The sequence below is a fragment of the Microtus pennsylvanicus genome, chromosome 1 (assembly GCF_037038515.1).
Source record: "Microtus pennsylvanicus isolate mMicPen1 chromosome 1, mMicPen1.hap1, whole genome shotgun sequence".
NCBI lineage: Eukaryota > Metazoa > Chordata > Mammalia > Rodentia > Cricetidae > Microtus > Microtus pennsylvanicus.
The window spans coordinates 215,123,873-215,146,927 of NC_134579.1; the positions used below are offsets into that span (position 1 = coordinate 215,123,873).

The 23,055-nt window shown below is 45.3% G+C and overlaps 1 protein-coding gene across 1 annotated transcript in view; it reads left to right on the top strand.

The window, feature by feature from the left end:
* Pacrg (parkin coregulated) overlaps positions 1 to 20,760 on the top strand; it is a 446,844-nt gene extending 426,084 nt beyond the window's left edge. Inside the window, exon 5 of the mRNA XM_075959305.1 lies at positions 20,290 to 20,760. Coding sequence (XP_075815420.1) covers positions 20,290 to 20,450 — 161 coding nt within the window. The 3' untranslated portion in view covers positions 20,451 to 20,760. The remainder of the gene's footprint in view (positions 1 to 20,289) is intronic.
* The last annotated feature ends 2,295 nt before the right edge of the window (positions 20,761 to 23,055 follow it).

Sequence of the window (23,055 nt, forward strand, 5' to 3'; positions counted from 1 at the left end):
AGCGTTCTACACATATGCATAAGCCATGCATGCACACATGCAAGCAAGCAGGAGGCAGGAGACTCTGCAGAGGGTGAGCGCCAAAGTTACCTCTGCAGTTTGCCACATCCAGAGACCTAAAGTCAGTTCCAGTTCCTGTCTGCATACTGCCTCTAATAATAATAATAATAATAATAATAATAATAATAATAATAATAAGAAGAAGAAGAAGAAGAAGAAGAAGAAGAAGAAGAAGAAGAAGAAGAAGAAGTAGTAAATAAAATTTAAAAATAATAAAAACTTTCCAGAAGGCCCAGAGGGCAGCCATCAACACAGCAGTAACTTCCAGCTTGCCACGCCTGCTTCTGATGTAATGGCCTGGCAGCCACAGCGGCCCTGCCCCCCCAACACACACAGGTCCCTGATGGCATCAGTTCCACCATGGTCTGTAGAGATGGTGGCTTAGGTAAGGCCTGGTGATCTGGTCCCCTAAAACTTGATCCATGAAGTGAGCAGGACTTGTGACTGGAAGTTGTAACTTTCACCTAAAGAATTAGAAACTAAGAAAACCTATAAACTACAAGATAAGCATCTAGTTCATGTCACCATGGAAACCCTGAGAATTCAACGTGTGAATACAAGCTGTGGAAAGACATAGGCTTATGATGCTATGTTCTTATGAGGCTGCAGTCTAAACAAGAAACACTGTTACCATAAATATAAAAGATGAGTAAGCAAAAAAATCACTAACATTTTAATCTCAGCCCAGTATTAATGTCTGCTAACACTCTCTGACCCTCCGGTTCCACCCTAGTTTTTATTTTTGCTGAGATTGTCTCTAGTCTGAGACCTCCAGCAGTCATTACAGAAAATGACCCAATTATTTCTTTAAGGAAAAAAAAATTGGAGGTTAAGAAACCAAAAGCATTTTAATGAAAATGATCTAAAACAAAAAAATGCAATTGTAGGAAAATAAATGAAGAAATTGTACTTCCTCGTATTAAAATATTTTTCATAAAACATTAAAAATATATTAACGAGAATTTAATCTCATATAAGAAACTTAATCTGCTATAATATTGCTTTATATATGTTTCTATGAAATTGCACACAGTAAAACAAATTATGTCACCATAATATTATCTTGTATCCCCTACGGTAATATTTTTATAAAACCATTAAAAAACATATTACAGTGTGGGGGGACTCTGTAGACTTAATCTTGGTGGTACCCAAAAACAAATAATTTTTGTGTAAAAGCAAGGAATCTTACCAAAAAAAAACCCCACTAAATTTACTTTTGAAATCAGTCAGTGAAAGCGGAGCCGTCAAAGTCAGTCTTTACTTTGCCCATGTTTAAAATGGTGACTTAAGCGAAAGAATGCCACCGGGGAGCCTGGAAAAGAAGGAAGTTTTCTGTAAGGAGCAGGTGTAAATTTTTTTCTTTCTTTTGCAATGAATTTTATGACAGCCATTTCTGTTTTGACATTTAAAGTAACCGTGACTCGGGGTTACATTGGTAATTAATTGTGTAGATGATTCAGAAGCCAGAGATGATTGATGGAGTGAGGCTTAGAACACAGATTATCATTTATTTGTCATGTGTGTGCATGCGTGTACAGGTGGTGGCTGTGTATGTGTGGGTGTCAGGGATAGCTTTCAAGGGTCCAGTTCTCTCTTTCCACCACTGTCTCAGGGATCAGTTCCAGGTTATTAGATTTAGCAGTAAGTGCCTCTTAGCATCCCAACTACCTTACTGGCCCTAAAGTGATATCTCTATCTTTTTATATTATTTATTTTGCCATCATATATACACATCAGAACCAAATGGGTAAAAACACCAATAACGACACTAGCCATTTTGCATATGGCCACTCACATTTTGTACTTGGTAGAAAGACCTGGCCTTCCTTCCTGCACACCCCTCATCTGTAAGGAAAAAGAAATAACTCACCCCGCCGAGAAGCCTGTGGGGGATACATCAGACAAGGTTAAAAGAGCTGGCGGGAGGGTACCAGTGCCAAGTGTGCACGCTGCTCTCAGAGAGGACTCATGATTGGCTGACAGCACCCATGTGCGGCAGCTCGCAGCTGTCGGTAACCTCCAGCTACTGAGGAGCCCACAACTCTGGCCTCTGTGGGCACCTATTCTCACATCTGTGTACAAGGGCACACATACACATGCACACACACAAAATTTAAAAGCAGATCCTTTTACAAAGCATCCCTATACCCATGCTTGGATATGTCTCATTACAGAGAGAAGGGAGATCAAGCAGGAAAATGCACTCAGACACTTAACACAGTAAGGGTTGAAATTTAGGTCAGGTTTATGAGTCAAAAATAATTGAATATAGGCTGCACTATCAGATTCAACAGAAAGCAGAATGAGCTTTTGTTAGTACTGTAGGCAATGTGCATATTTTTAAAGCAAAAATCTTACTAGCTTTCCATTTTCAACTGTTCTGTTGTTTTGGTTTTATTCTTCTCCATTTTGTTCCCTCCTGAAGACAGAGGAAAGAATGTCCTAAACCCAAATATTTCCAACAGCCAGTAGTGCACAGAGTCCATTGGGAAGAGTTTAAGGGCCACACTAACCTTGGGATTCCTGGGCATGGAGACAAGTGAGACAGAACTGGTTCGAGCCCACCTCTGACAGTTGCTCGGCTGTAGTGTGAGTGTGGTTGGAAGAGTATTAAGTATACAGCAAGCTTCTCAGATCCACCTTAGTAGGAGTGGAAGGACGTAGGATCCTGTCAGCTGACAAGCATCAGAATAGTGTTAGCTCACCTTCTTAGCAGCCACCTGTGAGGACCCCAGTGCTGACTTATAGTGATCCTCTCCAATAAATGGCAACAAGAGGTCACGCTTCACCATCTGCTCACACGTGTGGCTTTATCTAACCTGCAACCAGCCAGCACTCTAACATACCTGGAAGAGTGGTCCGTGCCGGCGTTTTCACCATCACCATCTTCATTGCCAAACCCTCAGAAATAACAAAACCTCTGAGCCATGTGCCCGATACCTTCTCTTCTCAGAGGGTCAATTCCGGCCCCAAGATGTGCCTATCACTGTCTGTCTTAGACCTTCAGCCAGTCAGAACAGTTTGTTCAACAAAGCCTAGGAGAGCACATTCTCCCTTTCTTCTGAACGGGACAGTGACCCTCGGTCCTTAGCCTCCCTCCACCCTCCGTAGAACAGCAGCCGTCAGTGCTCCGGAACCTTCCTTTCCAACCATAACCCACTGAGATAGTCTTGATGAAGCCTGTTGTGGGGCTCTTCCAGCTCCACGCTGTAGGAAATACAGATGCCATGGGCTAACGCGCTGTGGAACTTCTAATTCGTCATCTTATAGATGTCAGGTTCTTTAAGAGAAGAGTAGAACTAATTTAAAAAATGAGCCGATTGAGTTCTTCTAGCAGAGAACAATTGTAAGAGGGCTTTAGGGCGCTTAATGTTTTGAGTAGTTTCATTCAACATGGGCTTTTGTGTTGGGCTTGTTTGAGGGTCCCATTCTGAAGTTCTGCTGTAGGATGAATGGATGGTTTCTTGACAGACTCAGTTTTCGGGTGGCTGGGTCAGGTGGAAACACATGCAGCTTGCAGATTTATTCTCTCTATTTTATTGTAGCATGATCTCTCAAATAGGCTAGTAATTAGGCCTGCCAGTAGTTTTCCATGTGAGAAATGGCACTTCAGTGATTCACACAGATCTGTGAATGGCCTGCTCTATCTCGGTTTATATGGCATTTTCTAACAGGTTCTAACTACATAAGAGATAATGAAGAGATTTAAAGGGTGAGCTGATTCTGAACCGAAGATTGCCTGTGCTGAGTGGTCTGTCCAAACAGTTATCTTTACCTTAGTTTATTAAATGGCTGTATCAGTTATCGAGCTGACTTTGATTCTGTTCACCCTGTGTTAATAAGAAATTCAGAATGCTTTCTCAATTTGTTTCAAACTTTGGCGTCTACGCTCCCTGTTCCAAAGCCTTCCTACAGGAACGTCTACATTCCCCCTGTTAGCACTAAGGAGGTGGCCACCTTCACTGACAAACCTCCAAACACCCTTGCCCAGCCAGCTATGCTTATGGATGCTTTGAAAGGATACCAAGTGAACCCTGTTCCCACCAGAGGTCACACTAAGGCTCAGGCTCAGGCTGCTGGCGTGGACTTATGTGGAGGCTCCTGTTACAGCTGTCTGCACTGTTCCCTGCCTGAAGATAAATAGCAAACTTCAGTCTCCCCTCCTACTGGTCTTTCAGAGCAAACCAGTCTTAGCTTTGACCCCATCCAAGTTCAGCTTCCAACACCTCTTGTGCCATCTCTTCCTCTACCTCCTGGCCTTATTTAGCTCCTGCTTCCCAGACATCAGGGGCGCTAGTCCTAGACAGCTTCTGTCTTTGAAAGCGCCTATATATTTGCAAAGCATAGACATGCCAACCCGAGACTATCAACTGCAGTGTTCTGGTATTGTATATATTTAACAAATTAACACTTTTCACGCCAATCTAATTAACAGTGGTGTTTATGTTCTCCTTAACAGACAATCCAGTTAAAAGATAACCCCAAAGTCAATGGATTGCACAAGGTGGGCCCAGAAGGTAGAGTGTTTGGACAGACAGACTTCCTGGCCTCTGGTGACAGGAGAGCCACAACCCATTTTTTTTCTTGTAGCCCCAGGCAGGCCATGTGGCTGCAATACTTGTGACCTCTGCTCCTGTTGTGCAGGGTTTTCTATGAGAGAATGTCTAGGCACTGCCTCTCTGAGCTGAAGATCACTGTGAAAACCCGGGGCCCAGATCTAAGGAGCCACCATCATAGAAGCACACCCTTGAGTTAGAAGTCAGTGTCAGTAATAACAGGAATGTGTGTGGGAGCAGAGATCCCCTGGGGAAGAATGCTTCCTAGGCCAGACCAGAGCAGGGTAGCTCTTAGAGTGGACAGTTGAAGAACATTGGGTCCCCACTGAGAGCCTCTGGGAAGAGGCCAAGAAATCTGGTGAGACTTTCGTCTAGGTCTCCATCTGTGTCCTGATGGGGTCGTCAATGTCCTGACCTGACTTGGGTCTGGAGGAAGATGAAATTACCGAGGGTAAACTTAAACTAGAAGCTGCTGGCACCCAAAGTTCTACAGCCAGGGGCTCAGATCACCTGGGCTGAACAGAGAAACGGCTTCCCAGTAACAGTGCATGGCACGGGTGATCACACCGTGTTTGCGGTCAGTCTGGTCACACTGCCCTTGAATTCAGCATGCCCCAAGGATCCCATAGTCGTGTCTGATATCACTGCAACCCTTGGAGATGGCAGAGCGAGCCTACTTTATCATACACTAAGGCAAGAAGTAGACTACCTGGTGCTCAGGGGGGTCTCTCCCTGCCTGTCCAAGAGAAGAGCTACATTGTAGATAATCTACGGTAATGTAGGAGCTGTGCGCTGTAGCTGTGATGGTCAGCATGTTTCAGCGGCTGTTACAGCGTCACAGACACAGCGTGCAGACGCATTTATCATTGCTGCCAACCTTGGGTGTGGTGTCCAGGCTGTTTCAGAGAGAATTAGTAGCAGGGGTGGGAGGCAGGGCCATGCAGGGTCAACAACAAACGTGCCTGAGCCCTCCTGACCACCCACCAAACTATCGTTTTATTTCTATGCTGTCTTTGTCCCCACTCATCTAGACAGGGCCCTGATTCAGATGAAAGTACACGGAGCTCAAGAATTTCAGGAGATAAAAATGTAGCTCAGGCAAATAAACATTCTTTATTCAAAAGTCTCAAATGCCAGCGTGTTCCACTCCTCAACGCTTCCAGCAAGCTCTAGGGTCCATTCTTGTGCAGATCCAATTCTGCTGTGGCAAATTAAATGGTCACATTTTAATTTTCCCCCACAGATATTCTCTCTCTCTCTCTCTCTTTCTCTCTCTCTCTCTCTCTCTCTCTCTCTCTCTCTCTCTCTCTCTCCCTCTCTCTCTCTCTCTTCGTGTGTGTGTCTGTGTGTGTGTATGTGTCTTCAGACTTTGGACTTAGCAGAGCCCTGGACGTTTGTTAGAACATTATTGTTAGGCAAGCCCCAGGGTTCTGCCTTGAGACACTTGGTGACTGTCCCTTGCCACATTTTGCTCACCAATGTGGAAGCTGATAAAAGTTGATGGCCAGAGCTTTGAAAGCGATTTCGGGGTTATTTTTAACTGAGACACTTAGAGCGGCTGGAGGGTGTTAACTCTGTCCTGCTTACAGTAGTTAGCTCAGTTTAGCCCAGCAGATTGCTTCGATTTGTTCATTAAATATATAATTTTTGCATTAATTGAGCTCATTTGATGTGAAATATTCCCACTCCATAAAATTTCTGGCTAATGGCTTGGAAATCTATTCAAATTCTGTTCTCATAAATACATTTCAGAACTTTCAAAGAATAGGTCCTTCAAGCAAGCAGCCCACAAACCCAAGCACAGCCTAACCCATAGAACGCTGGGCTAGGGTGGCATAACGTGGGTTTTCCATCCAAGTACCATCACCGAGTTATCTATTTAATCTTTTTAAGTAGAACAAATGGTGCATCACACCTGCAAGTCTTTAGCTTCTGGCTTTGTGCCCTGGAGGTAGGCTTGTCGCCTACAGGGTTCCCTCACCCTGCACCGCTGTACGGAGCTTGAGGTCTTGGGAGCTGAGTCCGTTACATAGATGGAAGTCTTTTCTACATGTATTTATCTGTGAGGGCCCATGTGTGTGGGAACATAAGTATTCATATGCATGTGGAAACTCGAGGACAACCACACAGTCTTGTTCCTTGGGTGCCATCTGCCCTTTTGCTTTTCATTCTTTGAGACAAATTCTCTTGCTGGCCTGGGCCTCACAAGAAAGACTGGTGGGGTGGACTGGCTGATGAGCCCCACAATCTGCCCATCTCTGTCTCCTTAGCACTGGATTGGCTGATGAGCCCCACAATCTGCCCATCTCTGTCTCCTTAGCACTGGATTGGCTGATGAGCCCCACAATCCGCCCATCTCTGTCTCCTTAACACCAGGACTGTGGCCACACCTGGCTCTTTCTGCATGAGTTCGAGGAGTTGGGGACAGCCTGGTTCCCATGCTTGGAACGGTGCACCCTGCTAACTAAGCTGTTTATTCAGCCCTAGATGAAAGTCCTTGGGACCGCAAGTCGTGACATCAAATCATGGAGAACTCAGCATTTAAGGATAGCATTTGTTCCGAATCTGGTGTCTCTTTTCTCACATTTTCGCCTCAGTTACAGAGAAAAAAACAAAAACACAAGGCTGAGGAGCGCCTTGTATATAGCATCATTTGTGTTTCATAGAAATGAAGGATGATGCTAATGTCTGCCGCACAGGCTGACAGCGACAGCTCCCAGCATCAACCCACAAGTAGTTACAACTGTCCCAGAAGCTCTGCGTCATTCCTGAGTATCCGTCTATAAGTTCTTCCAAACCAAACCAAACCAACCCCCCCCCTCAAAAAAAATCACTTGCTTTACTTTTCATCAGGCTGACTAGAAATGACCAGTGGTTCTGGAAAAAAATAATCAAGCAAAACTTAAATATTAATTACAAGCTCCATATGAATTCAGTGTTTTCTGCTTCCCGGAGTAAAGGCTGCTAACAAAGTAACTGGGATACTCTGTTTCACTGTGGAAAAAGAGGGATTTCCCAGTGCTCAAAGTCAGTGCCCTCCTTCCCCTTGAGGTTTCCACATAGCATGGCGGGCCAGGTGAGAGCAAGGAGGAACAGCGTCCTGCAGGGAGCCTGGGAACCCCAAACATGGATTCAGAAACGTCCCAACACCTGGGACTTGAGTGTTGCCTTTTGTGTTTGTTCTGAAAGGTATTGACCGGTCAATCCTCTCCCTAGAAGGTTCCTGCTTCCCAGCTTCCCACCTGGTTCTTTAGACATGCCTCTAAGAGCAGCAATAATCCCTCCCTTTACCCCAACAGTCCTAGAAGCCCCTCATCTGCAGGCCGTCCGAAGGCACGTCAACCCTGATAAATGCTCATAAAGATGGGAAGATAAAGCGTGAAACTTGTCCTACAGTTTCTCCATGCTTAGCATGGATTCATCGCACTGAAAAAAGTCCTTGAAGCCAGCAGCCCTCATCCTGACATCCTACCTGTGACGGAGTGAAGTGTGTGTGACCGTACTCTTACGACATGAGCATGAGCTGTGCCAGCGCCCACCACGGGGGGGGGGGGTACTGGGGAAATCCAGTGCCGCAGGTCCTGTACCTGCTGGCAGGTCCCCACCCGGGCCCTCCCTGGGACAGCGATGCCGACTCTTTGTGGGGCTGGCACTTTGCTGTACTGGGGAGGCAGTGTTCCTCAACCTCACAGCCTTCTGCCGTGACAAGTGACACCTGGACCCTCTCGCAAACCTTCCTGTCATCTTTCTTACGCGATGCAGAGTGCTGCTCTGTTTCTCCCTGTCAGGACGTCATTGTCACCTACGGCTTGGTGTCACTGCTCGGCCATCTCACCTGTCCAGACATCGCTTCTCCTTTCCTTGGGGGGAAATGGCAGTAGCATTTGGCTCACACAGCTGTTGTTTTAAAAGATCCACCATGGGTAAGAGATGCCGCGCTCTTGGTCTTCTTACTCCAGAGGTAGCAGAAGGGGAGTAGTTGTGGGGTGGAGAATTTGTACCTCCCGTCTTTCCTGATACATCCTCTCACTGAATCATGCTGCCCACTTAGGAAAAGAGATAATTTCTCACCTCTGGGGCTTGAACTCTGCTCACGTCACTGGCTACAGACTCTGGATATCTTTATCCCAGACAGGAATAAACTGGCGAATTCACCTATTTTTTTTTCTTGTATAACATCCACATGGAAACAGTCATTAATCAATGAAGACTCCAAAACATCTTCTTCTTGTCTTGACCAAATCATTTTCAACTGGACATGTAAGAAGATTATGCTATACTAAGGAGGAATAAGCCCTAAGGACTTGAAATCATAGACTCAGAAAACATTCGGCACTGTGTCAACAAGTCATTTGAATTTTGACAGTGTTATTTTGCTTAACTAGAATTGATTTTTAAACATTTTGTCCCTTCACATTTTCTCAGAACTTGATGCAAAAACTGAACTTGCCGTTGACGGTATTTGTGAGTGACTTTGAAGAGTTATATGCCGTTGTGATCATAGGAGCTGTCTGTTGAATTAAGGCCACTTCACGGTGTTTGTCCAAAGTCCTGCTGAAATATAAAGAACATTATTAGGATGAGAGGACCAAGGTCCAGCCCTTCTTACACACAGGCAGTGACCAAGGCTGAAGAAAAGCAGCCTTCTCTGGTGTAAACAGCTTCAAAATTACTGATAATTTGATTTTTAATTGAAAAATGTTTTTTTCCATACAATATGTTCTGATCATGCTTTTTCTCCCTCACAACTCCTCCGGATTCTCCCTATGTCCCCAGTTACTGAGGCATTTTATCCTTGACTATGTCTCTGGGGCGCAGTGTCCTCTCCTGTGCACCCGAACTGAGACAATTAGGCCTATGCTGCTGTTGGGCAATGACCGTTGTTCAGAAGCACCCGATGTCTAGGGGAGGGAGATTTAGGTATTGAATTGGCTGTTGGCCAAGACCCATGGTATTTCCAGTTCCATGAGTGACTGGTGACTGCTCAGCACACACAAGGGGACTCCAGGAGCCCTCTGATGGCTCAGCTGCCTCCTGCTTTTGTCCCCAGCTTCGGTGTCAGGGAGAGGCTGATAGTGGGACCTCCAGCTGGGCACCCAGGATTTGCTTCAAAGCTTTCATCTTCAGAGGAAAGAGGCCTTGTGAATTTCATTAATGTCAACAAGATCTGAGAAGATTGAAGGATTTAAGCCCTTGGGCATCTCCAGCATCCCAGCTGCTTTGGTTATTAAAAGGTTTTGGTTGCAAACCCATGGCAGCTTGATTCACACACCACAAACCAGCGCCTTGGAAATATCCCTGGCAGAGACATCCTTCAGGGTGCAGTCTTCAAGGGAAGCAAAGTGCCTGGGTGTGGCCTCTGGCCCAGAACCACCGCCCCAAAGCCAACACCCCTCCCTCAGGGTGGGGAGTGAAATCTGTGTGGAGGAGAATTTTGCCCCAGTTCCTTGCTTCTGCGTCTCCCACCTTCAGAGATGATCAGACCCGAACTCACACTCATTTACCCCATAATTATCCAAACGCCAGAGAAGATCTTCTCCTTCTAGAACAGACAAAGCTATCTGGATAAAAGAAACCAATCTGATAGCAAATAAAGAGCGACTTCTGCCAAAATCAAATTTTGATACTTTAGTTACTGATAAAGTACATCTGTGTGCATCCTCTTCTCCTCCTTTGTAATTGGAATTAAAAGAGAAAAGAACTCATGTGTCTGCTGCCATTCCAGCACACAGGAGGCTGAGGGAAGAGACTCTAGGTCTTGGTGTTCAAAACCTGCCGTGTGTGTGTGTGTGTGTGTGTGTGTGTGTGTGTGTGTGTGTGTGTGTGTCTTAGCCATTCTGACTGGAGTAAGATGAAATTTCAGAGTAGTTTTTATCTGCATTTCCATGATGGCAAAGATACTAAGGATTTCCCCAAATACTTCACTACAATTTGTATTTCATCTTTTGAGAACTCTGTTTAGTTCCATGTCCTATTTTGTAATTGAGTAGTTTGTTTTCTTGATTTCTACTTTGTTTAATATTTTAAGATTTTAGATACTATTCACATACAGATGTATAGTTGGGAAAGATTTGTTCTCAATCTGCAAGCTGCCTCTTCACTCAATGCTGTCACTTACTGCACAGAAGCGTTTTTGCTTTCGTGAGATCCCATTTATCAGTTGTTGGTCTTAATGCCTAAGCCACCAGGGTTCTGTTTGGAAAGCCCTTTCCTGCGCCTGTGAGCTGAAGAGCTTTCTCTGTGTTCTCCTCTGTCAGATTCTGGGTATTGGGTCTTATGCTGGGATCCCTGATCCATTTGTAGTTGAGTTTTGTTAGTGGTGAGAGACAAGACTCTAGTTCCATTCTCCTACCTGCAGACATCCAGTTTGACCAGCACCATTTGTTGAAGATATGTCTTTTGTCCAGTGAATATTGCTGGCTTCCTTGTCAGAAACTAGGTAGATTGTAGGTATGTGGACTTAAATGTAAACCCTTAATTCTATCCCATTGATTTTCATGTCCATTTTCATTCCATTGTCATGCTGTTTTTATTACTATAGCTCTGTAGCATAATTGAAATCTGAGGTCATGATATCTCTAGCACTGTTTTTATTGTTCAGGGTTGTTTAGGCTATCCTGGGTCTTTTGTGTTTCCATATGAAATTTAAGATTATTTTTTCAATTTCCATGAAGAATTGTGTTGAGTTTTGATGGGGATTGAGTTGAACCTGTGGATTGCTTTTGGTAGAATGGACATTTTCACAATATCAATCCTACCAATCGATGAACACAGAAGATCTTTCCTCTTCTGGTAACTTTTCAACATTTTTCAGTGTCTTAAAGTTTTTATTGTTTTTCCTTTTGTTGTTGTTTGTTGTATTTTGACTTTGCTATTGTGAATAGCATTATTTCCCCCAAGTACAAAGGCTGGTAAGAGAATGGGGGAAGGGGACACACCCTCACAGCTAGCAGGCGTGCAAACTGTATATCACTGTGCAAGTTCCTCAAGAAGCTGGAGACAGAGCTATCACGTGATCCAGCTGAACCACTCTTGGGTGCGCTCCCAAAATTCTCTAAACTCTTAGAGAGACACTTCCTCGTGCATGTTCACTGCTGCTCTGCTCACAATAGCCAGGAAATGGAAACAGCCTAGATGTCTGTCCACAGTTGAACGGATAATGGAAACATCGTATGTCAGCACAATGGAATCTTATTCAGATATTAAGAAAAATGAATGAATGGGGCTGGAAACAGCTGTTCTGAGCGAAGTAACCCAGCCTCAGAAATACCAATATCCCATGTTTCTTCTCATCTATGAGTGTTATCTTGATCTTTAAATATGTGTGTTTCATGTCTAATACATAATCATAGTCCATATGGAATACCCATAGAGGTCAGGAAACTAGTAAGGGGACATGAGGGAGGGGTTCTCCAAGGGAGAGAAGAGAATTTGTATAAAGGGGAGGAGGGATAATGTGAGAGAAAGGGTTAAATGAGGTGGAAAGGCAGAATAACAGAGACCTTATGACTTAAGACCCTACTTAAGTCATAAGACAGAGAAATCCTTCTGGTGCTTCAACCAGGATGCTCCATCTGTGTGGACTAGTTGTCCCGTGATGCTCCATCTGTGTGGACTAGTTGTCCCGTGATGCTCCTCTGTGTGGACTAGTTGTCTTGTGATGCTCCTCTGTGTGGACTAGTTGTCTTGTGATACTTCATCTGTGTGGACTAGTTGTCCCGTGATGCTCCTCTGTGTGGACTAGTTGTCTCGTGATGCTCCTCTGTGTGGACTAGTTGTCTCGTGATGCTCCTCTGTGTGGACTAGTTGTCCCGTGATGCTCCTCTGTGTGGACTAGTTGTCTCGTGATGCTCCTCTGTGTGGACTAGTTGTCCCGTGATGCTCCTCTGTGTGGACTAGTTGTCCCATGATGCTCCTCTGTGTGGACTAGTTGTCCCATGATGCTCCTCTGTGTGGACTAGTTGTCTCGTGATACTTCATCTGTGTGGACTAGTTGTCCCATGATGCTCCTCTGTGTGGACTAGTTGTCCCGTGATGCTTCATCTGTGTGGACTAGTTGTCCCGTGATGCTCCATCTGTGTGGACTAGTTGTCCCGTGATGCTTCATCTGTGTGGACTAGTTGTCCCGTGATGCTTCATCTGTGTGGACTAGTTGTCTCGTGATGCTGACATGGGCTAGGCACGCTGTTGGAAGAGAAAATCTATGTCAGTCTTACCCATCTGTGAGTCCTGCGAGCTACAATAACGACTGGTCTGGCAAGACATTCCCACTAGAGCAATGGGGACACAAATGTCATGGGATTAACAGACCAGTCTGATTGGGTTTAATGCCCTCTCCACACAATGGATAAAGACAAACTCCCAGTATGGAAGTGGGAGGTAGACACTCAGTCTACCCTAACTGAGGAGTGAGTCAACTTTCTGTAAGTCTTTAAAGTGTGACCCCTGGCAGATGACCACACATGTAAGTGTGTGTGTGTGTGAGTGTGTGTGTGTGTGTGTGTGTGTGAGTGTATTTTAAAAAGAACACAAAGTAGGGTAGGTAGGGAAGAGGATGGACCTGGGCGGAGCTGAAGGAAGAAGATTAAATATGGTCAAAATCCATTGTATGAAATTCTCAAAAAATTGATAAAATATTTTAAATAATAAATAATATCCTAGACAACATAATGAGATCCCATCTAAAAAGAAAAGAAAAATAACTCAAAATTCACCTTTTCTAAACTCATAAACTTTATATTATCTTAGTGGCATTTTTTAATATTGTGAGTTATCATTTAAATAAAATTCTTTTTAAAAGTTTGATACCCCCTTAAGTAACAGTTATCACAAACAGGAAATTGCTATTCTGGCTTTCTCAATCTTCCAATGCTAAATCCAGCAAGCCTGGAGCAAAGTACCACTTAGAAGCATAGAACAGAAAATCTGCAGTGGTCTGGTGTCCAAAAAAAACATCTCTGATAGTGGCATTTGCCATAGAGTCTGTCCAACTTACCTGCTGAGACCCTGGGCATTCTTTATCTCCTGTAAACCCCACTTTCCAGCTGTCATCCAGCCTCGGGTGTGCATGAGCCAGCTTGCCCCCGTAGCCGGTGCTGCCCAGCGTGAAGGCCAACTCAGCCCTGTGTGTGATCACTCCGCTCTTTATCCCTGGCTTACTTCCTCGTTTCTTCAGTTACCTAACGGGCTACCCGAGACTTGGATGGCAAACCAATCTCTTTGTTGTTAGGCTTGAGTTATATAAATCCAGAATTTCTAGACGTTAGCAAATAGGGCAAGGAGAGATTGGCAATAAAAGTCTAGGCATTGTCAGAGTCTCCCCTCATCTGGAGTTTATTCTTATTTTCTCTTAGCATTGTTACTGTGTTTAGTTTTCACTTTCAACTTTAGGTTTTGTTTTTGTTTTGTTTTGCTTTATGTGCAGAGGTAAATGTTTCCGTGGCACGTGTAGAGGTCAGAGGACAACTTGTGGAAGTCAGTTCTCTCGTTCTATCTCCCAGTTCCAGGAACAGAGCCCAGGTCATCAGAGGGTTGGTGGCAAGTGTCTTTGCTAAGTCAGACGTCTCGCCATCCCTCCACCCCTCATCTTCTGCTGACCCTTACAGAATGTATGAGGCATTGTAGCCCCAAAGGTGGAGGCGGGGCAGGCGATATTTTTGACATCATCACGTGGTAACATTGCTCCCAGCTGTGTATCTTGTCTTCTCCTGAGGGCCACACTCCCGCAGCCCCAGGCCATGGTGTGTCAGAGTTACCAAAGGTGAAAGGGGCTCCTTTCCTGGGGTGGAGCTCTTTATTCCTCAGTCAAAAGAGTCAACAAAGTTCATTCTCTCGCTGTGTTGGTGAAGGGCCTGAAGTAGGCCTTTATCTTTTTTCTATATATGTCTCTTGACTTAAATTTTTATTCCAAGTAACAGGGTCTGTGACTGCTCACAAGACTTTCTTCTCATTTTCCATTAAAGATCATTACCAAAAACAGCATTCAAAGCAGAAAAACCCAAATCTGAACTGAACTCTTTATGAGCCCAATAACCATGCCCATGTTCTTTATTGTTTTTCCCTTGGGCACCTAGCTAAAACAAATGGGGCAGAGTTCTCTCAGAGCCCATCTCCAGTGGACACCAAAAGGGAGACTAAGATCTGGGTACGGGTCATCTGTCCTGTGTGAAGAGTGGACCTATGAGAGTTCCTTGTCTAGCTGGCGAGTCCCCTGCCCCCGGGGGCAAGGACCTGATGTCTTCTCACGTCCCTTCATCCTGCCAGGCCCTGCAGAACTTTCCCTGTGCACAAAGAACACCCTGTAATAGTAGCCGTGGTTGCCGCCAAGGCCAAGGGTGGGCTCAGGACCAAGGAGCAAGGCTTCAAAGCCGATCCCAAACCTGGCTTAAGAAGAAGGCGTTTGCTCCAGCAGAACTGGCCTTCCTTCCTGCTTCGAATCTTGCCTCGGATTGTGCTCCTTTTTTTGTGTGATAGTGGCAACTAAATGAAGGGAAAGAATGAGGTTCCTACAGTCTAGAAATTGTAATCACACTGGAGGTATTTTACCAAAATTCTACATGATCCCTGTGTGCTGTGGCCAGCACCCAGCAAGCAGCAGGTTTCTGTGTGTAATATAAAAGTCTTATGTAACCACCCTTGCCGTGGCCCTTGGTGAAGGGCTAACCACTGCTCAGGCACGAACTGAGTTCTTTCACCAGGTAGATGCCATCCCTGGGCACAGAGGAAGTACACACATGTGTTGCTCTGACCTGAAGAGGAACAGGAAGTAGCATCCAGGGCAGGACCATCTCCATGGATTAGAGAGAAGTTTGAATGTGTTTAATCCTAAAGCAGATTGCTCAGATAATTGGAGAAGAGTCAACATTCAAAATGCTAAACGCTGCTCAAATAACTTGGAAATGGGAACTGCCTCCGGGAGGCCATCGCCTGCCTCCTGCGTGCCAGCATCTCTCAAGACATTCCTCACCCCTTGCTCAACTATTTGCAGGCCCAAAGCCTGGCTCATACCCTTCCTATAAGCCCTACCTGTTTAGCTATAAATAAAAGTTAACTTTTCCATGCAATTGCAGATCCCCCACTTTGTACATTGGCATGCCATCTTCCTAACCAGAACTGACTATTGTAAATAACCACCTGGTTGTTGTTGTTGTTTTAAGTGAACTCTTCTTACAAACATATTTTCCAGCAGTGTTGTCTGCATTTAAATCAGGGAACTCAACTCCAGCTTCTCAAGAAACTAAGAAGGTGCAGTTTCAAAATGGAGACGACATCACCACCTGCCTGTCAACAGCGCTCGCTCGACATTAGCCTGCCCATCGTCATTGCAGCATGCAAAACAAGCCGCAGGCTCCTGATTTTTGTTTTGCCTTTTGGTCTTCTTCTGCCCCCGCGATCCACATTCTGCAACCACAAGACAGCGAGCACAACTCCAACAGCCTCCTGAACAAGCGACTTCTATTCTGCTCTGTTCCTTTATCATTGCGGTTGGTACACAGTGAGAAACAAAAACAGCCTCAGAGCTACTCCTACAGCTAAACATTTTTTAAAAAGTAAGAACATGGAATAAAGTGTTGCTTGTCGCTGCTACATTGTTAAAGGGAGTGAAGAGCAGGGCGTGTGGAGCTCTCTATTGTGCGCAGACTTCCCAAACCCCCTCAGCGCCATCGGGAAAATGTGCCTGTCCTGTGACCCATTCAGTCCTTGACCTTTTGGGCACAACAAAAGGCGTTATTTACCAGTGGCTAATACATGGATTTTTGTTTAGAAGGAGCCGTGTCAAGGTTGTCATGGCCATGCATCACCAATTTTGTTTTCCAGGTGTCTGTGAGGCAGAGGGTTGCAGGTTTGACCGTCAAAGGCCAACACAGCCTGCTTAATTCTCCCTAGCTATATGAAAGTCCAGGAGCTGGTACTGATGAGGAATGTTACTTGGGAGGAAGAAAGACACAAAGAATAGCCAGAGACACACTGGGACACTCTGTCCACTCACAGTGGACTCCTGGGACTTTGACTTCATTCCTGAGGATAAACTTGCACTTAGCTATTACTTAGCTAAGGATTACTGCACTTGCACGTTCTTGTAGTTTGGCCTGACGTTTGTTATCTTATTTCCTGGTCCCCTTTGATTTCATTTAGGACTGTTTTTCCCCCTCACACTGCTATGGGATAATGCTCTTGTACCCTCTAAAGATTTGTCACTTGTATTGGTTAAATAAAACTCTGATTGGCCAGTAGCCAAGCAGGAAGTATAGGCAGGGCAACCAGACTAGGAGAAATCTGGGAAGAGGAAAGGCAGAGAGAGTCAGTCACCACCCAGATGCTGAGGAAGCAAGATGAGAATGCCTTACTGAGAAAAGGTACCAAGCCACATGGCTAAACATACACAAGAATTATGGGCTAATTTAAGTTGTAAGAGCTAGTTAGCCAATTAATGAATGGGACCTTCTGAAACTGAAAAGCTTCTGTAAAGTAAAGGACATGGTCAACAAGACAAAATGACAACCTACAGAATGGGAAAAGATCTTTACTAATCCCACATCAGACAGAGGTCTGATCTCCAAAATATAAAAAGAACTCAAGAAATTGGACACCAAAAGATCACATAATCCAATTTTAAAAAATGGAATACAAACCTAAACAGAAAACTCTCAACAGAGGAATCTAAAATGGCTGAAAGACACTTAACACCTGTAAGAATGGCCAAGATCAAAAACACTGATGACAACTTATGCTGGAGAGGTTTTGGGAGAAAAGGGAACACTTCTGCATTGCTGGTGGGAATGCAAGCTGGTACAACTCCTTTGGATGTCATTGTGGTGATTTCTCAGAAAATTAGAAAACAACCTTCCTCAAGACCCAGTAATCCCACTTTTGGGTATATATCCAAAGGATGCTCAATCGTGCCACAAGGACATGTGCTCAACTATGTTTATAGCAGCTTTGTTTGTCATAGCCAGAACCTGGAAACAACCTAAATGCCCCTCAATCGAAGAGTGGATAAGAAAAATGCGGTACATTTACACAATGGAGTACTACATAGCAGGAAAAAATGACAACTTGAATTTTGCAGGAAAATGGATGGAGCTAGAAAACATTATTTTGAGTGAGGTAACACAGACCCAGAAAGACAATTATCACACATACTCACCCATGGGTGGTTTTTAAATATAAAGCAAAGAAAGCCAGCCTACAAACCACAATCCGTAGAACTTAGACAACAATGTGGACACTAAGAGAGACTTAGATAGACATAATCTACATGGGAAGTAGAAAGTAGAAAAGACAAGATCTTCTGAGTAAATTGGGAGCATGGGGACCTTGGGGGAGGATTGAAGTGGTGAGGAGAGAGGCAGGGAAGGGAGCAGAGGAAAATGTAGAGCTCAATAAATATCAATAAAAAAAAAGAAAAAGAGCTAGTTAGCAATAAGCCTGAACTAACAGGCCAAACAGTTTATAATTAATATAAGTCTCTGTGTGTTTCTTTGGGACAGAATAGCTGCAGGACTCAGCAGCAGAGAAACTTAGGTCTACATCACACCTCCGTCAAATAGCAGCCACACCCACCCCTGCCAACCCACGCATCTCCTCCTCACTCCTTTTCTCCCAGTTCAACTGAAGACCTCTCTGCTATGGAAGACTTGTGTTCTCCCTGCTGTGGCCATTCCCACCAACACTCTCTCTTCTCAGGGTACACCAGCTCAATGTGTAAAGATGGTGACAATGGGGATGGTAAAGCCTGTTTGCTTAAATGTGAACTCACCTGTGTGGTTTTGACTGATATTTATGCTCTCTTTAAAATTATGACAAGAGTCTTTACCAGGTTTCTCTCCTGGTGATAAACGTGTTCTTCACACTATGAATACTGCTTTGAACAATGTTCACAAATGTGTTCCATATGTTTGACATTTTGAATAACCAGCCACTTTGTGAGTCAAACTTGAAATGGTCTTAAATCTAGTTTGCAATGTGATGGAGAGGTATCCACGATGGGGGGAGAATCACCTAATTACAAAGGTTGTGTAAACCTTTGTAAGTTCACTTCACGAAATAAATTAAGATGTATCACAGTTGTACGACTGCTTTTGCAAATTTATTGTATTTCTACCTTCATTCCTGCCAAGCAAACTGATCCAAATGGCAGTCTGTATTTCTTGTGTCATCTAAGACAGTGGTGTTCTTCTAAGAAGTTTCTGGGAGAACGTCAAGGGACAGAAGTGTCTGTCTGTGTGGGGTGGGGTAGTTGTTGTTATCTCTGCTCTGGTCTGAGCCATTACTCGACCTTTTAGAAATGTCCCAGAACAACCCTGGATGAGAAGTTCCAAGCCCCACTTCAACCCCCACTTCAGCAGGGTAAACATCTGAAGCTTGCATTTGAGGTATGGAGGAAGAAATCCTTCCTCCATGAGAAGGAAACTTTCAGGCTGTGCTGTGCTCCTTGGGCCTGAGCTCACATCTTCATCCCCCTGTCTCCTAAAAGCCCAACTTATTGCCCTTTTCTATGTCACCAGACAATGTGAGCTGATTCTCTAGGTGCAATGATCTCTCCCTTCTAGGGACAGTGACACTAAAGCCCTTGGAAATGGGTGGCTGTGGCAGAGAGCAGGCGATGGCTGCGTAGACAGAAATGTGATAGTGTAGGAGCTGGGAGGGCGCACAGGGGGTCCTTCTATCAGACCTGTGGTTCCTCCGGACATCTCACAGTCTGGGCTATCAGGAACCTTCTGTCCAAGTAGCTGCAGCCCGAGGTTATTGCATGGGAGATCTAAGGTCTGCCAAGGCACCTAGGACTCGCTTCTTTCTTGGTACCAGCAAGGCAGCCACAGTGGCTGGCTGCAGGCTGTGAGAGGCTGGGCTACAGTCAGGCTTCCTGGACTTGCAAGCTCCAGCACTGGCAACAACACTAATGCCCTGGCCTGTCACGACCCTAAGATGGGTCGCCAAATACCTCATGTCATTCAGGAACAGCCACAGCAAAGTATTGGAAGTAACTGCAGGACCCTGGGGTCCCTAATGTTCCGAGCAAGACTTTGCCATGTACACAAAATAGTCGAGGCATGGGGGTACAGCTCTAAGTTGAGCCCATCTTTCTCCTGTTCATTGTGAGCCTCATGGAGCTACCTGCCCAGTCCAACCATAGTCAGTTCCCTCTGTTTGTGCTGGACAAAGCCAAGGCCCAAGGGAACACTCTGATCAGTGACAAAGAGTTCTTCTGACTGGAAAGGGGACTCATGACGTGATTCTCCCACATTTGTTTCTTTATTTTAGGTTGATTCTCACCAGCTAAGCGCTGGGACTTGGTGTTTTCTCTTGACATTTCTTTAATGGGTTGGTTGGTTGGTTGGTTGGTTGGTTGGTTGGTTGGTTGGTTGGTTGGCTGGTTGGCTGGTTGGTTGGTTTGTTGACTTTTTAAAAGAAGGGGTCTTACTGGTCGAGGTTAACCTCAAATTCATGGTGATCCTCCTGCCTCAGGCTCTCAGGCATGGCATTACCATCATCTGAGATTTGGTGTTTTGGTGGAATTTCTACCAGCCTCCAGTTTCAACAAGACAGTGTGAAACCATCACCTGTCAGTGTCTCCTAACATGCCTTCGGGAAATGCCTGACCTGTGGGGTAGGGCTCTCAGGACACGACACAGAAATAACGGCCTCTTTGTCTGTTTTCCTGAACCAGTGAACTCCGGAGACGGCATCGACTACAGCCAGCAGAAGAGGGAGAACATTGGCGACTTGATCCAGGAGACCCTGGAAGCCTTCGAGCGTTACGGAGGGGAGGATGCCTTCATCAACATCAAGTACATGGTACCCACCTACGAGTCATGCTTGCTGAACTGACAGGCAGCCGGGGGAGGGGTTCTCCCTGGTGCCACAATTATCTCTCTCTGTTGCTCCTAGCATCTCCTTACTTGTGGCTTCTACAGCTCTTTTTCTGCAGCTGCAAACATAGCGGCTTCTGGGCCGTATGACTGTTAGCCCTATTGAGAGCGAGGCTTTCCGATACATAAATAGTGCCTGTTTCTTAGATTACAATAGTGTACTGTGCTTATTTTTCCACAAGGAGAATTGCTTCTTTATCCAGCTCAGATGGAGGCAGGGGTCCGAGTTAAACCTTCAGTTGTAGAGACAATAAAACTATAATTTTCATATGCGATTCAGCAATTGCTGTGCTGTGTCTGCCTGCCCTGAGGGTGATATCTGGGGCCGTAAGGAAGAGTTTGTGCTGTCTGCTTAATAGGTGTTTGTCAGGGAAGAGAAGCGTCACTTGAGCGGAGCATCTCCAGCAGCTGTGTGGAATAATACGCTTTGACATTCGATAAAGCTGTTGAATCTCTATTCCAATTATAGCAGGAGATTTTCACAGCCTGTTATAACCTCAGCTATAACTGTAATTAATGTTTCTGGCCAACTAGTGATCTGGGCTTCTTTGCAGTTCATATCTGGGTGCAGGTGAGAAGTCTGGGGAGGGTCTGGAGTCAGGGTTAGGTGTGAGATGTTACGTTTGCAACACAGTTCTAAAGAGAGAGCTGGCTGGACTCTGTGCTCCACGATTGCAGGGATGAATCTGTACATCTCATGGCATCCCAAGGCTAGGTGTGCTGTTGACAAAAATGTTGTCCCACAGTTTGTTTGGGGCTTTTCATCATCCCTGAACATGGCTGTGTGCCTCTTAATGGCCCTTGGAAAGGATGGATGTCGCCCCTAGCAATTCTTCCCTGACCCCTGCTTCCTCTTGGTTGCCCAGTTCTCACGGTTTCACTCTGTGGGCCCGATGGCAGGATTTTGAAATTTTGAGTAGAGAAAAGACAAAGGACATGTACTTTCTCATTCAGCAGAGAAAGAAAAAAATTGCAAAGCAAAGAGAAACCGGAAAGCAGTCAGCCTTGGATCATGGCTGCTCAGACATGCCAGGCAGGAAGCTCGGGGCACTTGAAACCCAGCCCAGAAAACTTCATAAAGCAGTAGCAAGGGCTGCACACCTGAGAAATGGCTTCACCTCCCAGACACGCCAAGCCTCGAGTATCTCGCTTCTGAAGCAAAGCGCAATCTCTGCATAAAAGTGGGGAAAGGCCTTGTGTTCCTGCTCCCAGTGCTCTCTGGCCTCATCTTCCGTACTAATTATTTAAGTAAATTCCAGAAGTAAAGACCCAGTTCTTCAAGAGAATTCATCATTCATTCCCTGGGGCCAGTTAGGGACAGGGTCTAGCTTTGGGGCACCACCACCTGCTTCCAGGAGCTCACTGAGGGGAGAGAGAGACCAGGTCCAGATAAGGACAAAGGTACGTGTAGGTATTTGGAAGGCATAACCGCAGGTCTAGTGACAAGCAAAGCTGTGGTCCTGGCATTGCCCGTGTAATGCAAGGAGCCCCCAGAGTCTGTGATACTGTTAGTTAAAAAGACCACAGCGTGCTCGTGCCTCCTAAGGTCTTACAGGCTCTACCCTGGCACACATGTAAAAACTGCCTGATTTCAAGCAGGAAGACTTCATCACCCGGCACTGTTACTCCTTAACTCTGCCATCCTGAGAAAATTCCTTAGCCTGGCTGAGCCCCTTGTGCCCTCCACGGCTAAGTGCGGATTGGCCTGTCTGTAGGAAAGTGACCCACGTTGGAAGTTACTTCTACATATCCATGTGTTGGGTGTTCGCTACGGACATCTTGAGTGAGTGCCATCTGCCCCAACAGAGCAACATACACCAGAACACCCCTCAGGCAACACAGCACTTCCTACCCAGAGATGGAAATCGCCTCACAGTGAGGCAGTTTTTCAGAGGCAGGACTTTGTTATCTAGAGATTAAAAAGCAAAACCAAACTTAGCCACATATTGTGTATAGAACTAGGACCCTACCCCAAGGCAGGTTCTACAGTCTGAACCGTTTCCAAGGAAATTAAGAGCGAAAGGAGCAACATGGAGGCATTGGGTTTCATTATGAGCAGAGACCCAGAGAGAAAAACAGAGAGACACATAGACAGAGAGAGAGAGAGAGAGAGAGAGAGAGAGAGAGAGAGAGAGAGAGAGAGAGAGCTGAGAGAGAGCTGAGAGAGAGAGAGCTGAGAGAGAGAGAGAGAGAGAGAGAGAGAGAGAGAGAGAGAGAGAGAGAGAGAGAGCTGTTACTGGGCATTAGACCCCCAAGGGGGACATGTCTTCCTTTCAGCGTGTGCAGTGTAGTGAGCACTGGCCTGTTAGTGAAGGATTTGTTGATCTGTCTCTTACTTATCCCTGTGTTCTATGGATTGGAACACCCCCATCCTGGTGTCCCACTTACTTAAGGGAAGCAACAGGAGATATGGGGATGAGGACTTCACCAAACCTGTTTGTTTCAGGAGCTCTATAGCTTGAAGCAAGACATGGTTTCTGGCTGTGAAGTCTCTGTCCTCTCTACCACACCAGCAAATTATGTAATCTTCTAAAATGATAGCCACTTGTCCAAAACAGACTCCA